Source organism: Callithrix jacchus, chromosome 9, assembly GCF_049354715.1.
Source record: "Callithrix jacchus isolate 240 chromosome 9, calJac240_pri, whole genome shotgun sequence".
Classification (NCBI taxonomy): domain Eukaryota; kingdom Metazoa; phylum Chordata; class Mammalia; order Primates; family Cebidae; genus Callithrix; species Callithrix jacchus.
Genome location: NC_133510.1, coordinates 107056330 through 107080544, shown reverse-complemented (window position 1 = coordinate 107080544; position 24215 = coordinate 107056330). Strand labels below are relative to the sequence as shown.

At 38.8% G+C, this 24215-nt stretch overlaps 1 protein-coding gene across 7 annotated transcripts; it reads left to right on the top strand.

The window, feature by feature from the left end:
• The first annotated feature begins 467 nt into the window (after positions 1-467).
• NFYB (nuclear transcription factor Y subunit beta) lies at positions 468-20681 on the top strand. 7 transcript variants are annotated; one of them, XM_017976328.4, is made up of 10 exons: positions 468-530; positions 3110-3194; positions 6629-6677; positions 6778-6866; positions 10264-10357; positions 12499-12629; positions 14693-14890; positions 16478-16559; positions 17311-17390; positions 17990-20681. In XM_017976328.4, exons 4-10 carry the CDS (start codon positions 6858-6860, stop codon positions 18020-18022), a joined length of 627 nt encoding a protein of 208 aa, XP_017831817.1. In that variant the 5' UTR covers positions 468-530; positions 3110-3194; positions 6629-6677; positions 6778-6857; the 3' UTR covers positions 18023-20681. The 7 variants fall into 7 exon arrangements, with proteins under 7 accessions (XP_017831817.1, XP_009002763.1, XP_009002764.1 ...); XM_009004515.5 differs by lacking the exon at positions 6629-6677; XM_009004516.5 differs by lacking the exon at positions 6629-6677 and having other exon boundaries at positions 468-1280.
• Positions 20682-24215: the final 3534 nt, after the last annotated feature.

Here is a 24215-nt window from a genome sequence, read left to right as displayed (position 1 = left end):
AGGTCCCCGCCGTTCAGACCCTCGCGGTGGCCCGGGCACGTCGTCCTAGGGGGCGGCTTCTGTCCTTGGTTTCCCCTTCTTAAAAATCCAGGGGCAGGCAGGCTGAGCTCGGGCGGCGGAGACACCTCCACGTGGGGAGGAAAGCGGTGACAAAGAGAGGGAGGCCCGACAGATTCCGCTTTGCACAAACCCGGGTCAACATCGGGAAGAAGGCCCGCCTAGACCCGAACGGCGCGCCAGGGCCAGGCCCTAGAAGCCCCAGCGCCACTAGGAGCAGGGTAGGGAGCGGCGCGGCAGCCGCGCGGGGCGGGGCAGGGGGCGTAACGGGGCGGGGCTGCGGCGGGCCGGCGCGCGGGCGCGCGGGCGGCGCGGAGGGAGGGTGTCGCGCCGAGGGAAGCGGCCCGCGGCGGAGGGAGGGGAGGCCGAGTCCTGGAAGCGGAGCTCCGCGCTGGGACTGGTTCCTTCGCAGCCATTTTCTGTCCAACCAAACAGCCGATTGGAGACGGGAGCCAACCAGGGCTGCATTGGAGGTTTGTGTCTCGCTTCGGCCAATGATCGCTCCTAAACCGACTCCACTTTAGCTCGAATGAAATGTCCGTCTCCTCCCGGCGCCGTCCCTGCCGCCAACGCCGCCTCGGCCGGGGGCACTCGCCTCCCGCCCTCCCGCCCGGGCCGGGGCCGGGGCCCGCGCCCGCGCCTGCGAGGCGGCTCTCGCAGCGGGCCGGGGAGCGGGCGCGGGGCCGCGGCGCGGCTCTTTGTGCGCCGGGCTGAGGAGCGGCGGGACGCGGGCCAGGCCGCCTCCCGCTCGCCGCCGCTGAGCTCCGGGCCCGGGGCCGAGGAGGGGCCGCGGGGCTGCGTCCGGGCCCCGCTCTCGGCGGCGTCCCGGCTCGGCTCCATTTTGTGCGAGTCCCGTAGCCCCGTAGCCCTGGCCCCGTAGCCCCAGCCGCCGCGCGGGTCCCCGGGGGCGCCCCCCTCCCTCCCGCGGTGCTGTGGCGGGGTCCCGCGCTTTGTCTGCCCGCACACCCCGGGGGCCGCGCGGCGGGCGGGAGGCAGGCTTTGGGCGCGGGGCCGGGGCGGCCGGGGGAGTCGAGGGATGCGCGCCGGGGGCGGCCTCTCGGCGCTCGTTGGGCTGACAGCTCGGCCGGACCGGGCCGTGGGGCCGGGGGCCACCCGGGCACCTGCGTGGGGAGGAAGGCATGGCTTTGGCTTCCCCGCAGTCTGGTTTGCGCGTAAAGAATGCAGCCATCTGGCGGCTTGCGGTCCCTGGACTTACCCCGAAGGTGGGAAGGAAGCCTTTCGGATTGGACTAAGGTTTTAATCGGTGTTGGGAGGCGGGAGGTTAAACAGGGCCTTGAGGAACGGTAGTCTTAGAGAACAAAGAATTACAGAGCACCCACAAATCATAATCTCGCCCAGAGTACTCTAACAGGATAATTTAAACAAGGTTAGGTAGCCTGCGACCTTTAAAAAAAAATGGCATCTCACTAACCCGCATGGACCCCATAGTTCCGTGGTTCGTGCCACAAAATCACTGATGTGGTTTCAGCTCTCTTAGTATGGAAACTAATCAGCAACATAAAGTGATGAAAGTAAACGGATCAATATCAGTGGCACTAGTCAGTGGGGGTTTTATTTGTAAAGTATTGGAAGTTTAACCAAAATTCCTTAAAAGGCAATTATTCCTTCCCTGCACTGCTCTTGTAGCTTAATTTAAGGATTACTGTATATTGATGGAAAACTCTGGTTGTTGATGCCAAAGAATAGAGGGTGGAGGAAGGGACTACTGCTTTTCTTGGATACAAATTTGCATTTCTTCAAACATTAAACAGATGTATGCATTCCCTAGAGCTTTTACATATATCATAACCTGCCCTTAAGAAAATATGTACCATATGAGGTGACAGTATTTTTCTTTAATGTACTGAGTCTAAATATATACTGAATCAACTATTTGGGTGAGTGAGTGTGGTGTGACTCCCTTTCCCATACCCCCGCCCCCATTCCAAGCAAAATATATAAATATAGCTCCCATATTTTAAGTGTTCTGAGGGCTTATTTTTACAAAGACACCCTAAAAAAAATAACATTTCTCGTTACAAGGAAGGACTTTTCTGAGCAGTTTTGGGGTTAGAGGATACTATTAATATTTGAAAAGAAATTAGAAATTACTTTTAATATTGTAGCAAATGTCAAGGAGTGTTTGCTGCCTGGACCCTTTTAGTGGCATTTAAAACATTCAATTCAGTGGCTACCATTTTTTTCTGCTATTTGCTAGATTTCATGCTGGGATAGGTATCAGTGTATCTTCTCCCTTTAAAATTAACACTGAAAGGATGTGTTTTTGTTTTGGCATCCTACCCCTCCCCCATTTAATTGTTTCGTTTGAAAAAGAGAATGGAGCAAATGAGAAATGCAAGTTGTAACATTGCAGTTGATACTAATTTATTCAGCTATTTATGCATTACAGTGATACTGAAGTGCTATTTGGATGCAATTTTAGTCAAAAATGGTGGTGCTTCAAAATTATAAATAAGGGTCTTGATTGTGTTGCTTTTTTGATATCTTCTCAGTGCAGAATGTATCTTCATTACAGTATAATCTGAGATTCTTAATTGAAAAGCATTATATTCTGAGATAATTTTTTCCTCCTCTTGAGCTATAGAGTGCCTAAATGTTACTCTGAAACGTTTAAGAAAACCATCACCAAAAAATTAAGTTGATAAGGGATGTGTTTGTGTCTTGGGTGTTAATGTTTTAAGTATTAGATGTATAATTTTTGGTCTCTTGCATATTACATAATTTGGTTCCTATTTGGTGTATTGTAATGAATGTTTATGATGAGTGTGACTAAATTCAGGGTTATGTTGGAAAATTCATTTTCTCCTCTCCCCATGGAATTAACTTGTAAGTTCTCCAAAATAAGTCTTTCAATTGAACAAACATTTACTGGGTGCCTTTTAATACTATTTTATAACATGCACTCCATTGATTAAGAATAGTAGACAAAATTGTACATGCCTCTTTAATTTTATGAGAAAACCTATAGGTGATATATTTGATGTTTTTACTGCTAATAGATGTTAGGTCCTAATAGATGTTTATCTTTTAGGTTGAAATAGCAAAGATTAGACGCCTTTTTAGACAGGTGTTCTTCAACACCACTGACAACACGGTTCTGATAGTATTTCATGACAGTAAGTATATTTTACCATTTTGGTTGTTAATTAGATTTGAACAGTAATTGGTTGGAAATAAAATTATAACTGATTTATACTGGAGATGCCTGATAGAATGAATGCATTTCAGGTCTAGACAGACAGTATCTCTACTCAATTCCTGTTGCTTCCTTATTTTCATGTTCTTGCTTGGGCCCTTATTTCCCGTGGGCCCCTAAGTGCTGTTGAGGCTACAGGGTGTTTGTCCCAGCTGTTAAGGGGCTGTCTATTTAGCCAATTAATTGAATTCTTAGGGGACAGTTATGCCCTGAGTGGAAAATGTTAACTCTTAAGTGCAGTCACTGTGGGAAGAAGAGAGGCGTGGTGGGCCTGGGTACTGGGGAATATCAGAGGGATCCTGCAGACCTTGAACTGAGCCTTAACGTAGAGAATGGGAATGGAGAGGTGAAGAGTCTCAGCAAAAGCAAATGCCTGGTGGCAGGAATGGGTAACTTAAGTTTAGGGGATCAGAAGTAGAGATGCATGGTCCAGGGCAGATTTCAAAGGATAATGTAGGAAAGAGAAAGCACTTGACGCCTCTGGATATGTAATTCTGGATGTGCTACTCTATCTGTAACCTCGGGCGTGTCACAGCTTCTTTGAGCCCTGGTTGCTTCATTCCTAAAATGAAAGAAATGCACTCTGTGATCCCTAAATAGAGCACATTCTAGCACAAAGGTTTTTATTAACCATGAAGATAGAGAAGAGTAGGAAACAAGTTTGGTTAGGTTAAATGTGCGATCTGCTCATGTGAAGTCATGAAAATGAGGTTTGGATTTCACATAGGGGGCCTTTAGGAACCTTCAATAGTTACACAAGTGGTGTTGTGGTGAGATTTGTCTTATAACAGTATGTTGAGATGGGCTGCATAGTAATCCAGTGGAAATAGGAAAGAGAAAGCATATCTGGGAGACATTTTTTACGAGGTAATAGATGAGGTAGAGCTTAAAGGAAATGGAAGAACCTGAGATGATGCTGGTATATTTAGCTGGGCAGAGTGAAAGACTGGTATTCTTAGTAGAATTGCAGTAGTGGAAAGGGAAATCTCCCTCCTTGCCCCCTTCCAGGGGTTGGAGGAAGGTGAGTTTCATTTCCCAATATCTTAAATTTGCAGTGATGGGATATTAGACATGCTCTATAGGCATGGGTTGCTTGAGTGGCAAGCAGGATATTGGTTGTAGATTTGAAATTTATGAGCATAGAAGTGATATTTAGTGAGTTCATTAAGAAAATAAGGGAAGAAAGAGAAGGATAACCTTGGGTGAAACTAACGGGATGGGAGGAAAGAATATTGCTTTGGAAATTAGAGTAGGATAGAATTCCAGGCATAAATGTGTGGCCGGCAGTAGCGAGCACTACAAAGAATAGTCAAGTAGGGTGAGGACAAGATCACTGGCAGCTTTTAAGAGTGTTTTCATACTGGGTTGGGGGTAAAAAGTACATGTTCGGGAGTTTAAATAGGAATGAAGAGATGTCTAATGACTGTCAGGGAAAGAATGGTAGCTAGGCAAGGGTATGGGGCAGAATTAAGGTTTTATGTATCTCTGTGACTTCCGTGTGCTCAATGAGGGAGACTAAGCATGTTTAAGGAAGAGTGAAGGAGCTGGTAAGGAGGACTGAAGATACATGAGAGAAGAGGAATCTGTATTATTTCTTATCCTCAGAGATAGAAAAGGAATGTAATCCAGAAAACAGGTAAAAGGGTAAATTAAAAGAGAGGAATCTCTGCCTGGAAGGATGATGAGAACTGTATTTGAAGGGACAATACTAATGCTAGATTACATTTGTTGAGTTCTTACTATATATCTTGTACTTTGCTAAGTACTTTTTATACAGTAGCTTCCTCATGGCAGCATCACTTTAAAAATGGGGAAGCTGAACACACAAACAGAGCTCATAAATGGGGAGCCAAGCTTCAAACCCACGAAATTGTTCCTAAGAGCCGTGTTTCTCACCACAGTCCAGAGCATGCTTCTTAACCATCTCACAAACACTGTTAAGTTTGAGAAGCTAATTTCAATGTTTTCCATGTATAATCAATAGCCTTAGAATTTAAAGGGGACAAATTAAAGAAGTAGGTATAAGGACTCCATGAGAAACTACTAGGCAGGAATGCTATAGAGAGTACCTGGCATCTGAGTCCCTGGATTTCAGCCCCATTTACTGTGTCACCTCGGGCAAATCATTAGCTTCCTATACCTCAGTTTTCTCACCTGCGTCACAGGCTTGTGAACCTTGCATGAGCTATTTAGAAAGTGTTCAATAAATGTAAACATCAAAGAGGGGAGTATTTGTTTGTGGAACACATTATTAGCATAGTTTAAATATGGCTACATCAAAAAGAATAAAGATTTATTAGCTTAGCCCGCTACCTGTTTATTTCACATAATATTTTCAAGAATAATTCTGTCAGTTCAACTAAATGATTAGAATAGTCATTAAAATGAATTTATTTGTCCATATTTATCAGTTCCCTTAGGTCTAATGATTCATCATTGTCCCCTTGTCATTATCCTATATGCTGTGCTCTTCCAGCCTCATCACCCAGATGAAATCCAACATTTTCGCTTTAGTATTCTCATATCAGGCCTTTCAGGTGTCACACTGGACATATTGGCATGCACCACTGTAAATTCGCAGTCATTAGCTTCAACTAGGCTCTGTGCTGTCCATCACTGCCCTCCCTTTCCTCTCCCATTCTCTGCAGTGACAGCTGTCTGTCTCTCCAGCTTCAAGAATCCCATCATTCATTATCCTCGGTGTTCCTGTAGCTCTTTCAGTCAGTAACCAAGTCACCTAATAAACAGCTCTCTAGTAGTTGTGCTTCTCTCTTGAGCTCCATCGCTCTCGCCTGGATCTGATGCTAAAATGATCATTATCTTGCCTGAAGTCATGCCTTAACTGCAGCATTATAGTCCTCACTGGTCTTCTGTGCCTTTTTGTGCTCCCCTCCAGGTTGGTTTCTGTACTGAACTATAGCCAGAGGAATCTTTTAAAATAGAACTGTGATTTGTGCTTTTCTGCTTAAAACTCTTCTTTGATTTCCTCTTGTCCACAGGACACTGCTTGATCTAGCTCCTCCTCAGCTCATTCCAGTCCACCAGTATTGTATTTCTTGGTTTTCTCTGCCTGGAACATTCGTTTCCCACCTCTCTTTTTGCTTGACTGATTTCTAGTCATCTTTCAATCTCATTTTCAGTGTCATTTCCTAAGAGCCTTTCTTGACCCCTCAGATAAGTGAGGTCCATTTTGGAGTAAGCTCATATAGCACATAGAAAAAATCTTTGTTTTTCTTAGTACTTGGCACTAGCATATTACTTATTTGTAATTATTTTAGTAGCTATATGTAATACTTACTGAGTATGCCCATGTACTGTGCTGTCTTTACATGGATTATCTCCTAACCTGTACAGAAGCCCTGGGAGGTTAAGTCTTCTCACCCAGCTTGTTCAAGGTCTCATGGTAAGTGGCAGGGAATTCAAACTAGGTGATTCAATTCCAGAGCCTGTGTCCTGGAAGGACTAATAGGCTTCGCTCTCTACCCCTTCACCCTGCCTCCCAGGTTATGTAACATTTGTCTTCCCTGCAAGCTGAGGACAGAGACCTTGTCTGTTGTTGACAGCTACGTGACCAGCACATAGCATGGATCTGGTAAATACTAAGCACTCACTCAGTAAATATTTGTTGACTGCCTTACTGACAATCTACACTCTGTTTTACAAATTTTTATAGGCTGTTTTAGACCTAGGAAAAACCTTTGGGATGCATCCAGCAGGTTTTTTTCCATCATTCTTATATATTGGAGAATGGCTAGCATATTCTAAGCATCAAAGATTAGGCTGATTTATTGAGTGCAAGGGACTAAGTGCCATAGAGCTTTAAAGAACATTTGTTTTTGAATTGCAGTAAGGGATAAAACAGAAAGATTCAAGGAGAATAGAGAATACTGGGATTAAAGTCTGGGGCAGGATTTTAATGGTAGAAAGATAGTGGAAAGGAAGACAGAAGGTGTGAAATGATAGAGCTGCAACTTATGGAACCGAAGACATACAGAGTTTAGCAGATGATGTGCGGCTTCTCTTCAAAGGAGGGAGGATGAGAGCTAATGTCTGTGGGGTACAATATGTGCCAAACACTGTCTCTAGCAGCTTTCTAGTCTTTATTTAATTCTGACAACTCTAGGAAATACTTTTATCTTCACTTTTAGAAGACTGAGATTTAGAGAGGCTAATGCTGTTAGTCCAGATGATAATCTTGTTGCTCATTCCAGTGTGTGACAAGAAAATACGATTTAAACTTTTTGCCTTCAATACTTTTGTTTGTGTTTTATTTCTAAATTAATTCATCTCCCAGATGCGCTTGGTTATTTGAACATCGTCTTGCTCATCAGCTAATTATGTTATCATGTAGACATTCACTTAGGAAAGAATTTCTGTTATTCTTCCTACCCCACCGCTTGCCCTCCCCACCCCCGACCAAAGATTTGTTTCCAACTGTAGGTTCTGAAACAACCACTTTGGTCCTGTCTCTTGCACCTTGATCTTCCTTAGGTTATTGTAAAAGCTGGTCAACTCACAGCTATCAATAATTGATCATTCTTTTATGGCTGTAATAAATCCATCATCATGTCCATTAAAGGATACTCTCCTAGTATGTTAGCATTTTAGGATCAAAATAGCATTTGATTTTTGGGCAGTGTTTCACATTCATTTGTGTTAGTTTAAGATGGGGAGGGTGGTATTGTTTTTTCTATTTTATATGGAAATACATTTAATTGGCAGAGATGCTTATTTTCAGGGGATCAGTAGGAGAGTTAGAATCAGGTCACTGACTTCGTCATTTACTTCTTAGAGGCTACTAAAAAGTATCAATAAATAGGTACCCTACGTTCACAGATTATTAAAGGTCTGTGAATTCTATTTTCTACCCCCTTAAAACTATATATATAAATTACAGAAATGTATCTCTATCTACAGTTATATTAGCACCACAGTCAGTAGATGCATGAAAGAAATGCCATGTTTTTGAAGACCTGGAAACTAGCCCAGTATTTTAATATTAAATAAAAATCCAACAGAGATGGAGAAGACATGTGTTTTACAAGGACTAAAATTTTGCAATCAATTACATTAAATTTATACTGGGTCCTGGGCCTTAACGAAGGATCAAATTTCTCTTCTTTGTTCAGCCTGAAAGTACATATTACACTTGATTTTTGCTATACTTTTTATTCAGATCATGCATTTAAATTTTTTCACTCACAGATATTTTGATTAGTAGTATTTGCAAAACAGAAAGGCTTCTAGGATCTGCCATGTTGGTGAAATTGAATGGAGTCAGTTCAGGGCTTATGATTTCCTCTTCTCCAGACTTTCCCTCTTGGAATTCTTTTAGCTCTCAGCAAACTTAATTAAGCAGACTTTTTTTTTTAAGATGGGAGTCTTGAACTGTCGCCTGGGCTGGAGTGCAGTGGTGTGATCTGGGCTTACTGCAACCTCTGCCTCCTGGGTTCAAGTGATTCTCCTACCTCAGCCTCCCGAGTAGCTGAGATTACAGGCACCTGCCACCACGTCTGGCTATTAAGCAGACTTTTTAAAAACAGGAATTTTAACTCTTATTCTTGTCTGTACATGTAATTTTCCTATCTTTATATGTAAATCTAACATCTTCCTGATCCCTTCCCTTTTTTTGAGATTAGGGTCTCACTGTGTCACTGAGGATGGAGTGCAGTGGTGTGATCATGGCTAACTGCAGCCTCAACCTCCTAGGTTCAAGTGATCTTTCCACCTTAGCCTTTCAAGTAGCTGGGACTGCAGGCACATGCCACCATGCCTGGCTAATTTTTTTATTTTTATTTTAGAGACAGGGTCTCACCATGTTGCCCAGGCTGATTTTGAACTTCTGGGCTCAAGTGATCCTCCCATCTTGGCTTCCAAAGTGCTGGGATTACAGACATGAGCCACAACACCTGGCCCTGACTTGGCAGAGGGAGAGAAAATTATACCTTTGACTACAATCAGAGTTTATGGATTCATTCAAAACATGGGTGTACTTTTGGGTTATCTGGGCACAGAATTGTGCAGGGAATCTCCATGCTTCTTATACCAAGTAACAGTTTGAATGGAGTCATTTTCTATTTTGGAAATTCTATGAAAAAGCAAAGAAAGTTTGCAGCAGGAGCAAAAGGAAAACCAGGCTTTAGCAGGAGAGCTGCAAGTGATGTGTACAGGTGAATTCCAGTTGATGACTTAAGCTGATGTTTTTTTAAGAGACAGGTTCTCACTACATTGACCAGGCTGGTCTCAATCTCTTGAGCTCAATCCTCCTGCCTCAGCTCCTGAGTAGCTGGGGCTAGAGGAGCATGACACTGTGTCCAGCTTTACTAAGCTGATCATCATTCCAGGGATAAATTAGGTTGTAAGTCAGCGTTGCCTGTGTACCAGATTTGAAGATTGTGCACTTGAAAAGAAAGAGGCATATGCTTTAGATTCATTTCCTTGTCTCCATTGGCCTTATGCTTATCACTTATGGAAGATGGATAGGGAAATCTTGAATCGTGGGCAAATTGTGGGGGAGTTTCCAAATCAAGAAATACAGGCTGGTTATGGTGGCTGATCCCTGTAATCTCAATCTCAGCATTTTGGGAGGCTCAGGTAGGCGGATTGCTTGAGGCCAGGAGTTCCAGACCAGCCTGGGCAACATAGTGAAACCCCATCTCTATTAAGAATACAAAAAAATTGGCCAGTTGTGGTGGTGCATGCCTATAGTCCTAGCTACTTGGGAGGCTCAGGTGGGAGGACTGCTTCAGCCTGGGAGGTTGAGCCTGGGAAGTCATACCACTGCACTCCAGCCTGGGTAACAGAGTGACACCCTGTCTTGAAAAAAAAATAATTAATTTAAAAAACAAGAAATATGAATTCTTTTTTAGTAAACTCAAGGCTGTGAAAAGTGTAATTGACCCATCGTCCTGTAACGGTTTATAAGTGTTGAATCTGTTACGTTTGTTAGTACTTTGAAAAGTTTTGAAAAACTGTTTTTCTCCTCATAGATGGATGGTGACAGTTCTACAACAGATGCTTCTCAATTAGGAATCTCTGCAGACTATATTGGAGGAAGTCATTATGTTATACAGCCTCATGATGGTAAGCAGGCCACAGAACCAAATTCACAAGTTGAAACAAGTTAGAAAGTGGACATTTCATTAATATGGTATTCTAGGTTACTTTTGTCTTTATAGGAAAATTTGCAATCTTGTGTCATGGTTGAATGAGAAAGTGTAAAAAAGGAGTACCATGCTCTTTTTATTAGAAATAGTCTTCAAAAGAGTGAGTTCTTGAAAAAACTTTTACTATAAAAATACACCTTTTCTAAAACGTGTATAGTTTCTTTTAAAATTTGTTACCGACTTCCTGTTTAAATGTTAAAAATGAGAAATCTGTAATCTATTGATAGGGTAACTAAAATAATTCTTTAGAGGGTGAGTTAAATTTCTAGCTATTATGTTTTTTCCATTTACGATTTTTTGGGTTTCATTCGTATTAACTTCGAACTATGTCAGGTATTAGAAAGGCAGTATTGGCTCGGTGTGGTGGCTCAGGCCTATAATCCCAGTAGTTTGGGAGGCCGAGGTGAGGACCCCTTGAGCTCAGAAGTAGGAGACCAGCCTGGGCAACATGGTGAAACCCCATCTCTACAAAAAAAAATGCAAAAATTAGCTGGGCTTGGTGGCATATACCTGTAGTCCCAGCTACTTAGGGGGCTGGGGACTGAGGTGGCAGGATCTCTTGAGCCTGGGAGGTAGCCTCAGTGAGCTGTATTTGTACCACTGCACACTCCAGCTTGGGTGACAGAGTAAGATCCTGTTTCCCGAAAAAAAAAAAAAAAAAAAAAAAAAGGCATTGTTATGTTGGCCTATCAGAAATAATTTACTTTTGTGGCATTTTGATTTGTAAAACTTTTTTTTTTTTTTTTTTTTGGAGACATGGCGTCTTGCTCTGTCGCCCAGGCTGGAATGCAATGGTGCAATCTTGACTCACTGCAACCTCTACTTCCTGGGTTCAAGCAATTCTTCTGCCTCAGCCTCCCCAGTAACTGGGATTACAGGTGCCCACCACCACGTCCGGCTAATTTTTTTTCTTTTTAGTAGAGACAGGGTTTCACCATGTTGGTGAGGCTCGTCTCGCACTCCTTACCTCAGATGATCTGCCTGCTTGGGCCTCCCAAAGTGCTAGGATTACAGACATGAGCCACCATGCCTGGCCTGACTTGTAAAATTTTTACAAATTGAGATATATTTTCAGAAGAAATTTGCCAGAGGGATTAATTTCATCCTGAAACAGATATTGAAATAAATTAATTCTGATAACATCATTTTAAACACATAAAAATGTAAATTGAATCAACTTAAGTGCCTTGCTTACTTATATATGAAGAGTGGGCAGTTTACTTACAAGGTACGGCATTTAGTCATAAAAGGATGCTATTGGTACTGTACAAGCTTCAGTTATAGCTACATTTATATAATTGGAAAATTCACTTTTTGTATGAACAGTTGGATCACTGCTATAGCTTTGTTCAAAATCGAATTATATTAGTAATCCAATTGGGTCAGTAATATTCAAGTCCCGTTGTCCATTCTGTATAGAATTTTATATAAACTTTATACAGACAACTTTATATCAGCTTTAAAAGTTTTATATAGACTTTTACATAAATAAGTTTATATAAACTTGGCTTTGGAGAAACATATTATCTCTTAGTCTGGCAATATTGAAGGAGCCATAGGTTACAGTCTGTAAGTTTTACAGCTAAGTCATGCAGTAAATATTTAAGAATACCTACTCTGTGGAAAGTGCTATACTAAGCTAGGTATACACGAAGCTGATTCTTGACATCAAGTAGCAAAAATCTAATAGGAGAAATGAGGATTAATAAAAATTCTAAAATGTGTAAGAGAAAAGACATAGAGAAGCCCTTGTATTTTATGAAAGAAAAGATCATTTTTGAAGGTGCTATAGAGATGTTATTTGAGATTTTTGGAGAATGGGGGGTAAGATGTAGCAGGTATATTTGAGAATAAAAAGCATTTTAGGTGGTGAGTTTGAAATTAATGAAAAAGTTCAGTTCTGGCTCTGTAAAAATTATGAAAAGACTTGCTCTCCTAATCCCTAAATAAGGGTTGAGTGATGAACCAGGATGATTTTATTCTGGATCATTTTGGTAGTTTTTTCTATCTTGAAATAGAAATAATAAGCTTTAAACCTAAATATTTTTATTTCTTTAGATACTGAAGACAGCATGAATGATCATGAAGACACAAATGGTTCAAAGGAAAGTTTCAGAGAACAAGATATATATCTTCCAATAGCAAACGTGGCTAGGATAATGAAAAATGCCATACCTCAAACAGGAAAGGTAACATAGAGGAGAAATTCAACTTGTTTTTTTCAAGGGAAACATGAAACGACATGAATTCATAGGTCATGAATACAGTTAGCTGTTGGTATCAATCATTCAGGCTTTCAGCAAATCAAATATTTCTTTCATGTCTACATACGCAGTTACTGAATAGTGTTCCATTTTCAATTCTGTCATGTCCCCAAATGTTCTCCCCTCTCCCACTTACTGGAGGCAGATACAATAGAATTAAGACTGTTTTAAAAAATAGGTACATTGTCAGAACTATCAGGTTTGAGTGTATGAAGCTGTAACTTCTATAATGTTACAGCAAATTTAGGTCATACTGGTCTGATATAGGTGTGGTAAGAATTTTCCCAAACAAATCCTGGTATTTGGAAACAGCTATTTTTACGTAATTATAGATACTAACATACATTTCAACTGATACGATTTTTTTAAATAGTTTTGTCTTCTTAGAACTTTTAAAAACTCATTGTCACTGCTGATCACTTGGTCTGAATTAAAATTCACACATTTTATATCGTTTTCTGTTGGTAACTTTTCTATCATTATAGTTTAAAAAGACTTAGGGAAGTAATAAAATGTACAAATATATATACTATTAGAATAATTACTAGGCCTAGAACTTACAGTTTGAGAATTTTGTCCTTATGTTTTAAGGAAAAAAAAGGCACAAATGCTGCTTGTTGCTTACATAGGCTAAGGCTGCCACTGGTCAGTATCGTAGCCACAAGCCACGTGCCCTGGAGCACCTGAAATGTGGCTGGTCTGAATGGAGATATGCTGTAAATTTGAAACACCAGATTTTGAAGACTTAGTATGAAGAAAAGAATTAAAATATTTCACTGAAAGATTGATTCTACGTGTAAATAGTAATAATTTGGGTTAAATTAAATATACTATTAAAATTAATTTTAATTTTTTTTATATTGCTACTGGAGAATCTAAACTTACATATGTGGCTCACATTATATTGTCTTGCTTGACCGCATTCATGCAGTTCTTGTTTACACTCTAGTATGTAAAATAGGCATGGAGGTGAAAGACAGTAGGTTTTGGCAAGAATTTTGAGTGGTATTGCTATTATAAGTGGCTTTGTAATTGCATGTTAATCCATTGGAGTTTGATTTTTAGACCCCAGACTCTTAAGGGAAGATTGTTTTTATAATTAAGTGGCAGATGTGTGCTTCTTTAGGCAGTCTTTTTAGTAAACTCAAAACCTGTATATGACACTGTATATCCCCAATAATAAAAGAAGTCAGAAAGTCACCAATATTTGTGTGTTTGTTTTCTTTTTTGAGATGGAGTCTCGCTCTGTTGCCCAGACTGAAGTGCAGTGGCGTGATCTTGGCTCACTGCAACCTCTGCTCACCTGGGTTCAAGTGATGCTTCTGCCTCAGCCTTCTGAGTAGCCAGGATTACAGGCATGTGCCACCACACCTGGCTAATTTTTGTATTTTTAGTAGAGACAGGGTTTCACCATGTTGGTCAGGCTAGTCTCAAACTCCTGACCTCATGATCCACCCGCTTTGGCTTCCCTAAGTTCTGGAATTACAGGCTTGAGCCACCATGCCCAGACTCATATGTTATTGTTCCGCTCTTTTCCAAGCCTTATGTGAATTCAGTTTTTTAGTTTTTGTCTTGCTTTTTGTTTTTTTATTTTCTGGTGTCTTTATTCATCAAAATGCTAGAGCAGAGAAGTGGTACCTTAGTCACCCATAAAATATGCATGTGGAATTGACTTTCCAGGGGCATTTGGTTAGTAAGAGTTTTCATCCTCTGTGGGGTGGTAGGAACATCCAGTGCTCTTTGATATCTAAATCAGATTTGTTTTCTGTAAATAGTTTCATGGCTTCTCTCACTTGTATTTGACTTTTTATTCTGACTCTGAGGTTTGGAATTTTGATAGCACACACTGTATTAATGTTATAACATATTTAAGAGATTAAGTAGTCATAAAATGAAGATGTGTTCTTCTGAATAGGCTTTTATTTTTGTAGGTTGTTAGGAAGGTGATGCTTATAGTTTCTGTAATTTACCTGTGATTTTCTCTTCAGATTGCAAAAGATGCCAAAGAATGTGTTCAAGAATGTGTAAGTGAGTTCATCAGTTTTATAACATCTGAAGCAAGTGAAAGGTGCCATCAAGAGAAACGGAAAACAATCAATGGAGAGGACATTCTCTTTGCCATGTCTACCTTAGGCTTTGACAGTTATGTGGAACCTCTGAAATTATACCTTCAGAAATTCAGAGAGGTAAGGAAAATGTCTCCCATTGTGCTTTTAAGAAAAGAGACATTATGTACTTTAACTTTTTAAATGTTTATTTGTTTAAAAACTTTATTTTGTAGTAAATTATGTAACATTTCTCAGAAGTATTCAGTCGCTTATATCAACAGTTCCCAACCTTTTTGGCACCAGGGACCAGTTTTGCGGAAAACAGTTTTTCTACGGATTGGGGTCGGGGGAGGGATTCAAGGGGCAGATGGCTTCAGGATGAAACTGTTCCACCCCAGATCATCAGGCATTAGTTAGATTCTCATAAGGAATGCACAATCTAGATCCCTTGTATGCACAGTTCACAACAGGGTTCAAGCTCCTATGAGAATCTAATGCTGCCACTGATCTGACAGGAGGTGGAGCTCAGGTGGTGATGCTGGATTACCAGCCCCTCACCTCCTCCTGTGTGGCCAGGTTCTTAACTGGCCAGGGACCCTTATCAGCCTGCAGACTGGGAGTTGGGGATCACTGACTTATATTACAGTACTTAAATACTAAGTCCTTTCTTTTTCCCTTTGCTTACTACTAACCATAGCATAGTTACATAATGATGAAAGGGCACAGACTTTGGATTCAGACTACCAGGAGGCTGAATCTCAGCTCTGCCACATGCAAATTCTATGGCCTTGGACAGATTATTTCAGTACTTTAAAGGTCTTGGTTTCCTCATCTGTAAAATGAGGCTAATAGTACCTACATCATAGAATTATTGATGGGACTAAGTAAATAATGTTCAGTGCTCATTAACGTTACTTCTTGCTGCTATTGTTAATTTAAAGGAAGTAGCATTAAAAGTAGTAAGATAATAAAAAAGTGGAAAGTATAATCATGTGTCTTATTATTGATTGAATTCTTCTATACTTCCTCTTAGGTTTATCTTTGCCTGTGGGAATGGATTTTGTGAAAAGGAGTTGAGTTCAGCATATTTATTTCCACATACCAGCTTAGGTGTTGTCAGATTCACATTACTTTCAAAATATATCCTAAATATCTTTAGTGTTTGAATCCCATTAAATTAGTGATAATTGCATGGAATGATTCAAGTAGGAAAAGAATGTGTAAATTTCTGACAGTGCTTTTACAAATCTTCAGCATCATAGAACCCTGGAGGTATTTGGCCAAACTAATTTTGGTTTAAGAATTTTAAATTCTCAACTTGCTACAGTACTGCCCAGTTGGCTGAAAGACATGTATATACTTAAGTGATAACCTGGATCATTTGTAGTATATTTATAAGCTCAATATTTGTGGTATTTTGCAGACTTCTTCATCTGTAAGTAGAGTTCTCTTACCCTTTGATGTGGTGTAGAATTAGAATAATTTATTTTTATCTATAAATACTTTGTTTTCTAGGTCATTACTAACTCTTAAAGTGATTACAGCTTATATTAAAAGTTAGCCTTTTGAAAGCCTTCTTCATATGTAATTAACCAGCAGTGTTAATAAATACTCTGCTTAGAGTTTGTAATAATAGAAGCTCCTAATTTTAGGCAATAGGTAAGCATTCTTATTTGAAAGACAATTTCATCTGAATATCAGTGACTTTTTTTTTTCCTTCCTCAGGCTATGAAAGGAGAAAAGGGAATTGGTGGAGCAGTCACAGCTACAGATGGATTAAGTGAAGAGCTTACAGAGGAAGCATTTAGTAAGCATTGTTATAATAACAAGTCATGTAGCTTGTTAGCAGTGATTCATACTGTCTAGTGGTATTTTCGGAATGTCAACACTGAGTATTTTGACATAGCATTATTTTAAATAGTTCTTATCAGTTCACGCCCTTTTATTTGAAATCAGTGAGTGGTAGGTGTAGAAAATTTTAATTCTGCAGACATCATAACCTTTCACAAATAGTTCTAAGTTCCATAGCCCCTAGTTTTCGGCAAAGATTCATATGACATAGGAATTTAATATTAAGGAATTGTAGTTTGTAATGTAAAATCTTACGGTTTAAATAACTTTGAACTCAGGTTTGTTTTTTTTGTTTTTTTTTACATTGAGTATCATTGTCATATGGGTGAAATAAAAGGGCTATGGTGAGTACACTTCTCATATGTAAAATATATGCTGCTCAGTTATGTGTTGCTCCCAGCCAAACCTCATGATGTAGTGTAGTATAATCACTTCATCCAGTCTGTCTGCAGATTTGTACACATGGACAGTTAGCTAAGGTACATGTTAGAGATATGAAAATTGAAAAACGCAATAAAAAAAAAATGTGGTTTTTAGGGAACATTTTTTAAAATGGAAAATTGGAGGATTTATTATTTTGTCCAAGACTATATCATTGATAAGGGGCAGAATTGTACTGAGACAATTAATGGCACAACCTCAAGATTCAGCCCAAGAAAGTAGATAAAGTTCTTTTCCCTCTTTAACTGTTAATTTTTTCCTTTTAGCTAACCAGTTACCAGCTGGCTTAATAACCACAGATGGTCAACAACAAAATGTTATGGTTTACACAACATCATATCAACAGGTACAGTCCTTTGTATTTTAAACGTTTAAAAAATTTGATTATATTGCTGGGGCGCGGTGGCTCATGCCTGTAATCCCAGCACTTTGGGAGGCTGAGGTGGGCGGATCACCTGAGGTCAGGAGTTCAAGACCAGCCTGGCCAACATGGTGAAAACCTGTCTGTACTAAAAATGCAAAAATTGGCAGGACATCGTGGCAGGTGCCTCTAATACCAGATTCTCAGGCAGGAGAATCACTTGAATCTGGGAGGCAGAGGTTGCAGTGAGCTGAGATCATGCCACTGCACTCCAGCCTAGGCAACAGAGCAAGACTGTCTCCAAAAAAAAAAATTGATTATATCTATTGATAAAGCTAATTTCAACACGTTATTAAGGACTTGATAATAGGGTTATTAAAAATTCTGTTTTCTCAATATGGATAACTCTATATAGTAGTCTCTTAATAGTTAAGAATGTTTATATTTGCATAGATTTCTAGAAAGATACACAAGAAATGGGAAGTAGACTTGTTACTGTCTTTTTAGTCACTGAATATTTATAATATGCATATGTTATGCTTAATCTCCTTTAATTCTGCTCAATTTAAATTTTCTAATCTTAGATTTCTGGTGTTCAACAAATTCAGTTTTCATGATCTGAAGAAATGATGGAATGGGGATTGTAGAGAAATGAGAGTGTATGATTCTGGAACAGAGACATCAGAAGGAAGTGACTGGTGACAAGATGTATCTTTGTATATTAAATAGCTGTAATGTAGCTTCCTGATGCTTGACTAATTGAGGTGTTAATTCCGACTTGAGAATCTTTTTCATGAGTGATTTTAAAGAAAAATTTGGATTTTAAAGGTATTAAAATATTTTTGTTTTGTACAAGAGTTTGTTGCTCTGTATGACTCCTGTATGCATTGTATATTGCAATTTATTACTGTCAGAGATTTGTAGACAGTTTCTTATTTTCATATTGAATCATGTTACTTTTGTAATTCAAGTAAGCAGCTGGGTTAATTCATGATGTTTGCCCTTTTAATAAAATATAAGGGTAGAGTTCATTTTGAATGCAAGTTGCCTTTATTATAAATTTGAGTTTGTCTTGGTTATACCTTGCATGATAACCTAGCTAGATTTCTAGCATTTGCTGTATTTATTAAAATTACTATTTTTTTGGGTAAAACATTCATAGTTTAAGCAGCACCATTTTTTTAAAAACAATGTAATTAAGTGTGAATGCAGAAGCAAATATTGTCTGCCCTGGTTCAACTTGGTGCCCATTAACAGTGTTTACACTGTTCATCGTGCCTGTTAATGTAGTTTTAGTTATTGGACTTTTTTTTAGACTAGATTTGGTTTTGAGTTACATTATTAAGAATGTTGGAATACATTTAAGTTTAATGTTCTCCTAGTGCTCTTGAAATGGTGCCCCTTTCATTTGGTACATGATTTTTTTCAAAGCATATCTTCAAGTACTATACTGACCTTTTACAGAAGAGGAAATTTATAGTCTGATGGTAAATGTCCTCATTTTACCTTTTTAATTGAAATGTTAAGTTTCCTTTTATACTACGGAAACCAAGAAACATCAGACATCATTGCGTGTACAGACCTTTTGCATGGGTGAGTGAATGAAATGGAGAACAGAGTGAGTGCTGTGAACGGTGTGAAAAAGAAGCTGCCAGCTTCTAGTGTGCTGTCTTCATCTTTGCAATAAACTAAACTTAGATAGTGTAACTTTGTATAATTTAGTAGTATATACTTGGATTGTTTCTTTTTTAAAAAGTGAGGATTTGTATTTTCTCATCTATTATTTTTGGTGTTAAGGGATTTTTTTTTTAAGTTTTAATATCAAAAATTGTTATTGTATAGTTTGCCTAAAAGGAAGTTGGAGTGAATGTCATCTTTGAAGGATACTCAGATTTATAAGGTAGAAGCAATTTCCCAGATACAGGCTGAATAGAAACATTTCTTTGCCAGAAGGAGCCTTTGGGACTATATTTGAGCTAATCAGAGGTTAAAAATGCCCTCATCAACTATGCTCCATTTTAAAAATAATTTTCATTATAATAAATTCAAATAGGAAAAAATGGGAGTAGTTAAGCAAAACCAATAATCATCCTACTATGTTGAAAGAACCAATGTTAATATTTTGATAAATATTATTTGTCCTTTTACTTTGCTAAATATGTATATTTTTATAAAAATGGGCTCATATTGTGCATACCATTTTGTAACCTGCTTTTTTCACTTAACAATATATTGTGATCATCTTTTCCAGGTCATGCATAGTCTTCTGCATCATTTTTATTGGTTTATTATTCTGTTATATGACTCAATCATAATTTATTTAATCTTCTATTGGATATTTTGATTATTTACATCTTTTCACAGTATAAACAACACTTCACTGAATCTCGTGTTCATCCATGACTGTTTTCTTAAATTCTTAGACGTATTGCTGGATTATCAAATATGCAAAATTTTAACCGTTTTGATACTTTGTTATGAGTGTATTTTAAAATATTTTCCATTTGATCCAGGTAGTGTGTCCTTATATAACTGAAAAAACCACTTGGTCTTTGATTATCTGTAAAATTAGTTTAAAGATTGGGATATATTAGAGTAGAGAATCAAGATAAAAAAGGAATTTGAGGCCAGGTATGGGGTTGCTCATGCCTAGAATCCCAGCACTTTGGGAGGCTGAGGTAGGTGGATCACTTTGAGGTTAGGAGTTTGAGACTAGCCTGGCCAACATGGCGAACCTTCCATCTCTACAAAAAATACAAAAATCAGCAGGGTATGGTGGTATGCACCTGTAGTCCCAGCTATTCTGGTGGCTGAGGCATTATCCCTTGACCCTGGGAGACAGAGTCTGAAGTGAGCTGAGATCATGCCACTGCTCTCCAGCCTGGGCAACAAACCCAGACTCTTGTCTCAAAAAAAAAAAAAGAAAACAAAACCCAGGAATTCCATCATTCAAAATTTTAAGTCAGTATCTAATACAACAAATTTCCAAACTTCATCATTTGCTGGTAGTGCTCACCAAAACTTTACACTAGGTAAAATCAGGTCACTTTTTTTTTTTGTATGGACTTCACTGTTGTTGGACTTCATACTCTGATGGGAAAGAAAATGGACATTCTGCATGTGTCAGGTACATAATATCCTAATTTATGCTTGTCAGAGCTGGGGTCAGTGTCTTACTTGGCTTGTGTTGCATTTAACTGGATGTCATGTTTTCTCTGGAACTTCTGTATGCAAGCTCCCATGTTAACCTATTATAAAAATGTTTTTTTTTTTTAATTTTGTAAACATTGCTTTCTTGAGTATGTAATAGAGAAACGGGTTTCAGTAGTAAGGTAGAAGAAGGGGACTTAGGTAGCTTGTGTCTTAGGTAGCTTCTGTCTGGCCCCTCACTACCTCACTCTAAAGGAGATGCTTTAAAATCATCTTGAATTCAGCAAGGATTGTTTTTTAAATGGTGCCTTCCTAATGTCACATACTTTGATATGACAGTGTTTGAAGCTATTTGTATTTTTTCCCCTCCTACACTGTATTACGTGTGCAGCGTTTTCCTTTCTTCACAAACATGCCTTATTGCCCGTTTTGCCTTAGCGAGTTAAAGGAGTACCAGTTAACTTTAATAATTCTAATTGAATATAGTTATGAGGGCCCAATTAAAAAGACTTCTATAGCAGTAGTAATTAGGCATGAAAAGCAGAAAGGATAGTTTCTCCCATTTGCTAAGAATGCAAGATTTAAAAAAAATTTTCTCTTAAGGAAAATGCTAATTTTTTCAACAATCTAAACAAGATGATGTTTGTTATTTATGTGATAAAATACACTTTAAGTCATTCAAATAAATGATAATTAGGCAGTTCTTAAAAGGACTTTAAAAGAAAAGTGATACTGGGTAAAATCTATACCAAAAACTAGTCTATTTTAAATGTGTTTTTTGGTCTCCCTGAGTTAGGCAACTGATAATTTGTGTAAGTTAATAATTTGTATATATTGACCTTAAACTCCTATTAAGTCATATAATGTGCTCATGAGTAAAAAATTGAACAACTCTAACTTTGTTTTCTAAGGAACTATACTACACTGTCTGAAAAATACTCAGTTTCAATTTATGGTTTCTTTTAGAGCTAGAACCGTTACTTCACCTAGTTTAGCTCTCTCTAAACTGGGTGAGCTGGGCAGCTGCATCACCCCGATCTCATCTTGGCTCCTTATGTCAAGTTCTTTGCCTCCCGCATCCACCTGCCATGACCTTAAACACATACTTCCCTCTACCTAGCTAAGTCCCACTCATTCTTCAGGTCTTTATCAGAAAAGTTTCTCAAACATTTGTAAAACCTTTGTAGTAATCACCAAATATAGAAAATAGCACCACCCAAACACAAGAGATGTGTAATACAGCCTTTTATACTGGCTGCTGTACGGCCCCTTATAAATTTATTTTGAGACTGTGCTACTTTTTGTACCTGATTTTAAGGATTTGTGAAACCATAAGGCAGAATCCCTTCCAATCTTGGGCCACAGATGGCACTGGCATGGATTCATTTCTCTGGCTTCTGGCCATTGCCTTTAAAGAGACGCTTGCCTAATAGTAAAGTTAGTTTTCCCTGATCTTACTCCAGAGACTGTTTCCTTTTCCACTGCATATTAAAGGGATATGTGTGCAAGACAATGTAAGAACTCCTTTGCCAAAATTAATTTGAGCAAGTGTGTGAGATAAGAATAAAGTCATTAAAGTATGTGCTGGTACCCTCTTAAAGGCCATGTAGTAGTTTTAGGGGACCAAATTACATTAATAGGTAATTCTTTCTTCTTCCACAAAAATATCCTGAGATTATAAAATTCCGATCCATGGCATAAAATTTTTCCTCTTTAAGGTATGATTTAGGTCTTCCTTGATTGTCCTCTAAAAGCAAACAGTAACAGGTTTCTGTCATACTTTTGCAACTGTTTTCCAGGGCTCAATTTCAGAGTACATGTGAATGAAAGATACTTCTGAACTTTGAACACTAGGCAGTTGTTGAAAAAAAGTTACTGGGCAAGGACAAGTCATAACAGAAAGTGCCTTTCAGCCAGAACAGGTATGCCAAGGAGGCTCATTCATGCATATATCTCCCCAATATTAGCTTTACAAGAAACCAAATCCAAATTCTTTTTTCAGATCAAAGCAATCATTAATAAAAGAATACAATGTTTGGGACATTTAAAGAAATGGCAGAGCTGTTCCTTTGTTTGGAGGAAGAGTCTATCTTTTAAAAATGGTTTCTTTCTGTACATTTCCAACCTTGCAAGTAGCAGTCTCTCCACTGTAAAAGTGCTATCTTACAGAACTGTACAGAGGGAGCCAGGCATCTTTTAATTCTGTATAGACTGCTAGAAGGTACCACGTATTCTACTTGCATAAAGGGCAAACTGTTAATCTAGACTTCATTTCCAAGAGTAAGACAGCCTAGATACCCTAACAACTCCCAATTAACCCCCCCCAATGCTTTATAAAAGAAATAACGTGAACTATCAGCAAATTATTGAATAATGTATTTTGGTAAGTTTATCATGAAAGCAAGGAATTTGCAGAACTCCAAAAAGATGTAAAAATAACCTGTGAGGCTGAGCTAGCACTAAAGCCTGCTTTTGCCCCAAGAGCTCTTTTGGAGTCTGGAGTTCTTGACCTAGCAGGAGAGGAGGGCCTGGACATAAAGCTGAATGCTTACCTAGTTTGAAGTCTTATTAGGGCCACCAGAGAAATAGGTAGCAAGCAGGCTTACCTGCCTCAATTTTGGTGCTGGATGAAGGGGTATAAATTACCCCTATTCTCAAATACCTAACCACAGGCTCTTCCTCAGGTTAAATGTCAGCTGATAATTTAAAATAAGTAGTCTCATGTTGGTTGCTTCTGGATGTCTGGCAGAGCAAAAAAGTTCTCTCAAAATTCTCCATTTCAATGCTTGAAGTTATTTGCCAAGGAAAAGAAGTTTAAGATTCCACAAACTGCATGGCCAACATGGCAAAACCCCATCTCTACTAAAAATACAAAAATTAGCCGAACATGGTAGCATGTGCCTGTAATCCCAGCTGCTTGCGGGGCTAAGGCAGGAGACTTGATTGAACTAGGAGGCAGAGGTTGCAGTAAGCTGAGATTGCACCACTGCACTCCAGCCTGGGCAACAGAGTGAGACCCTGTCTCAAAAAAAAAAAAAAAAAAAACCCTCAAGGAAAGATGGTGGCACCATGAGTAAAAAACAAAATATCCAACAGACAACAGAAGCATCCACAAAGACTCAATATTGGTAATAAAATAGGGAAAAAAATAATGATGTTTAAAGAAATAGAAGCATGGAAAAAGGAACAAAAGACTGCATAGAAACAAGGAGACTTGTAAACCAAATAGAACGTGTAATATCGTTAAAGTAAGTACTGACAACAAAGAAGATGAAGGCAACATGCAGTCATATAGATAGAGCCACTTAAACTATTTTAAAAGGTTCAATTTACTAGGGAAAATAGAACAATTCTAAATTAGTATGTATTTAGTAATAAAGCCAGTGAAAAAGCAAATACAACTTTAAGAGAAATTGAGAGATCCATTATAATGAAATCCTTAGACTCCAGTAAGCAAATCAGGTACAAGATAAATCAATAAAGTTGTATCCAACACAACTAACAAGTTTGATCTAGGACTTAGAGAACATAATACTCAACTATTAGATAATACACACTTTACCAATACACATGGAATACTCATGAAACATGATAGGACATAAACGTCTCAGTTTCAGAAAACCAAAATCCTGTAAATCATATTCTCAAAATATTAGAAAT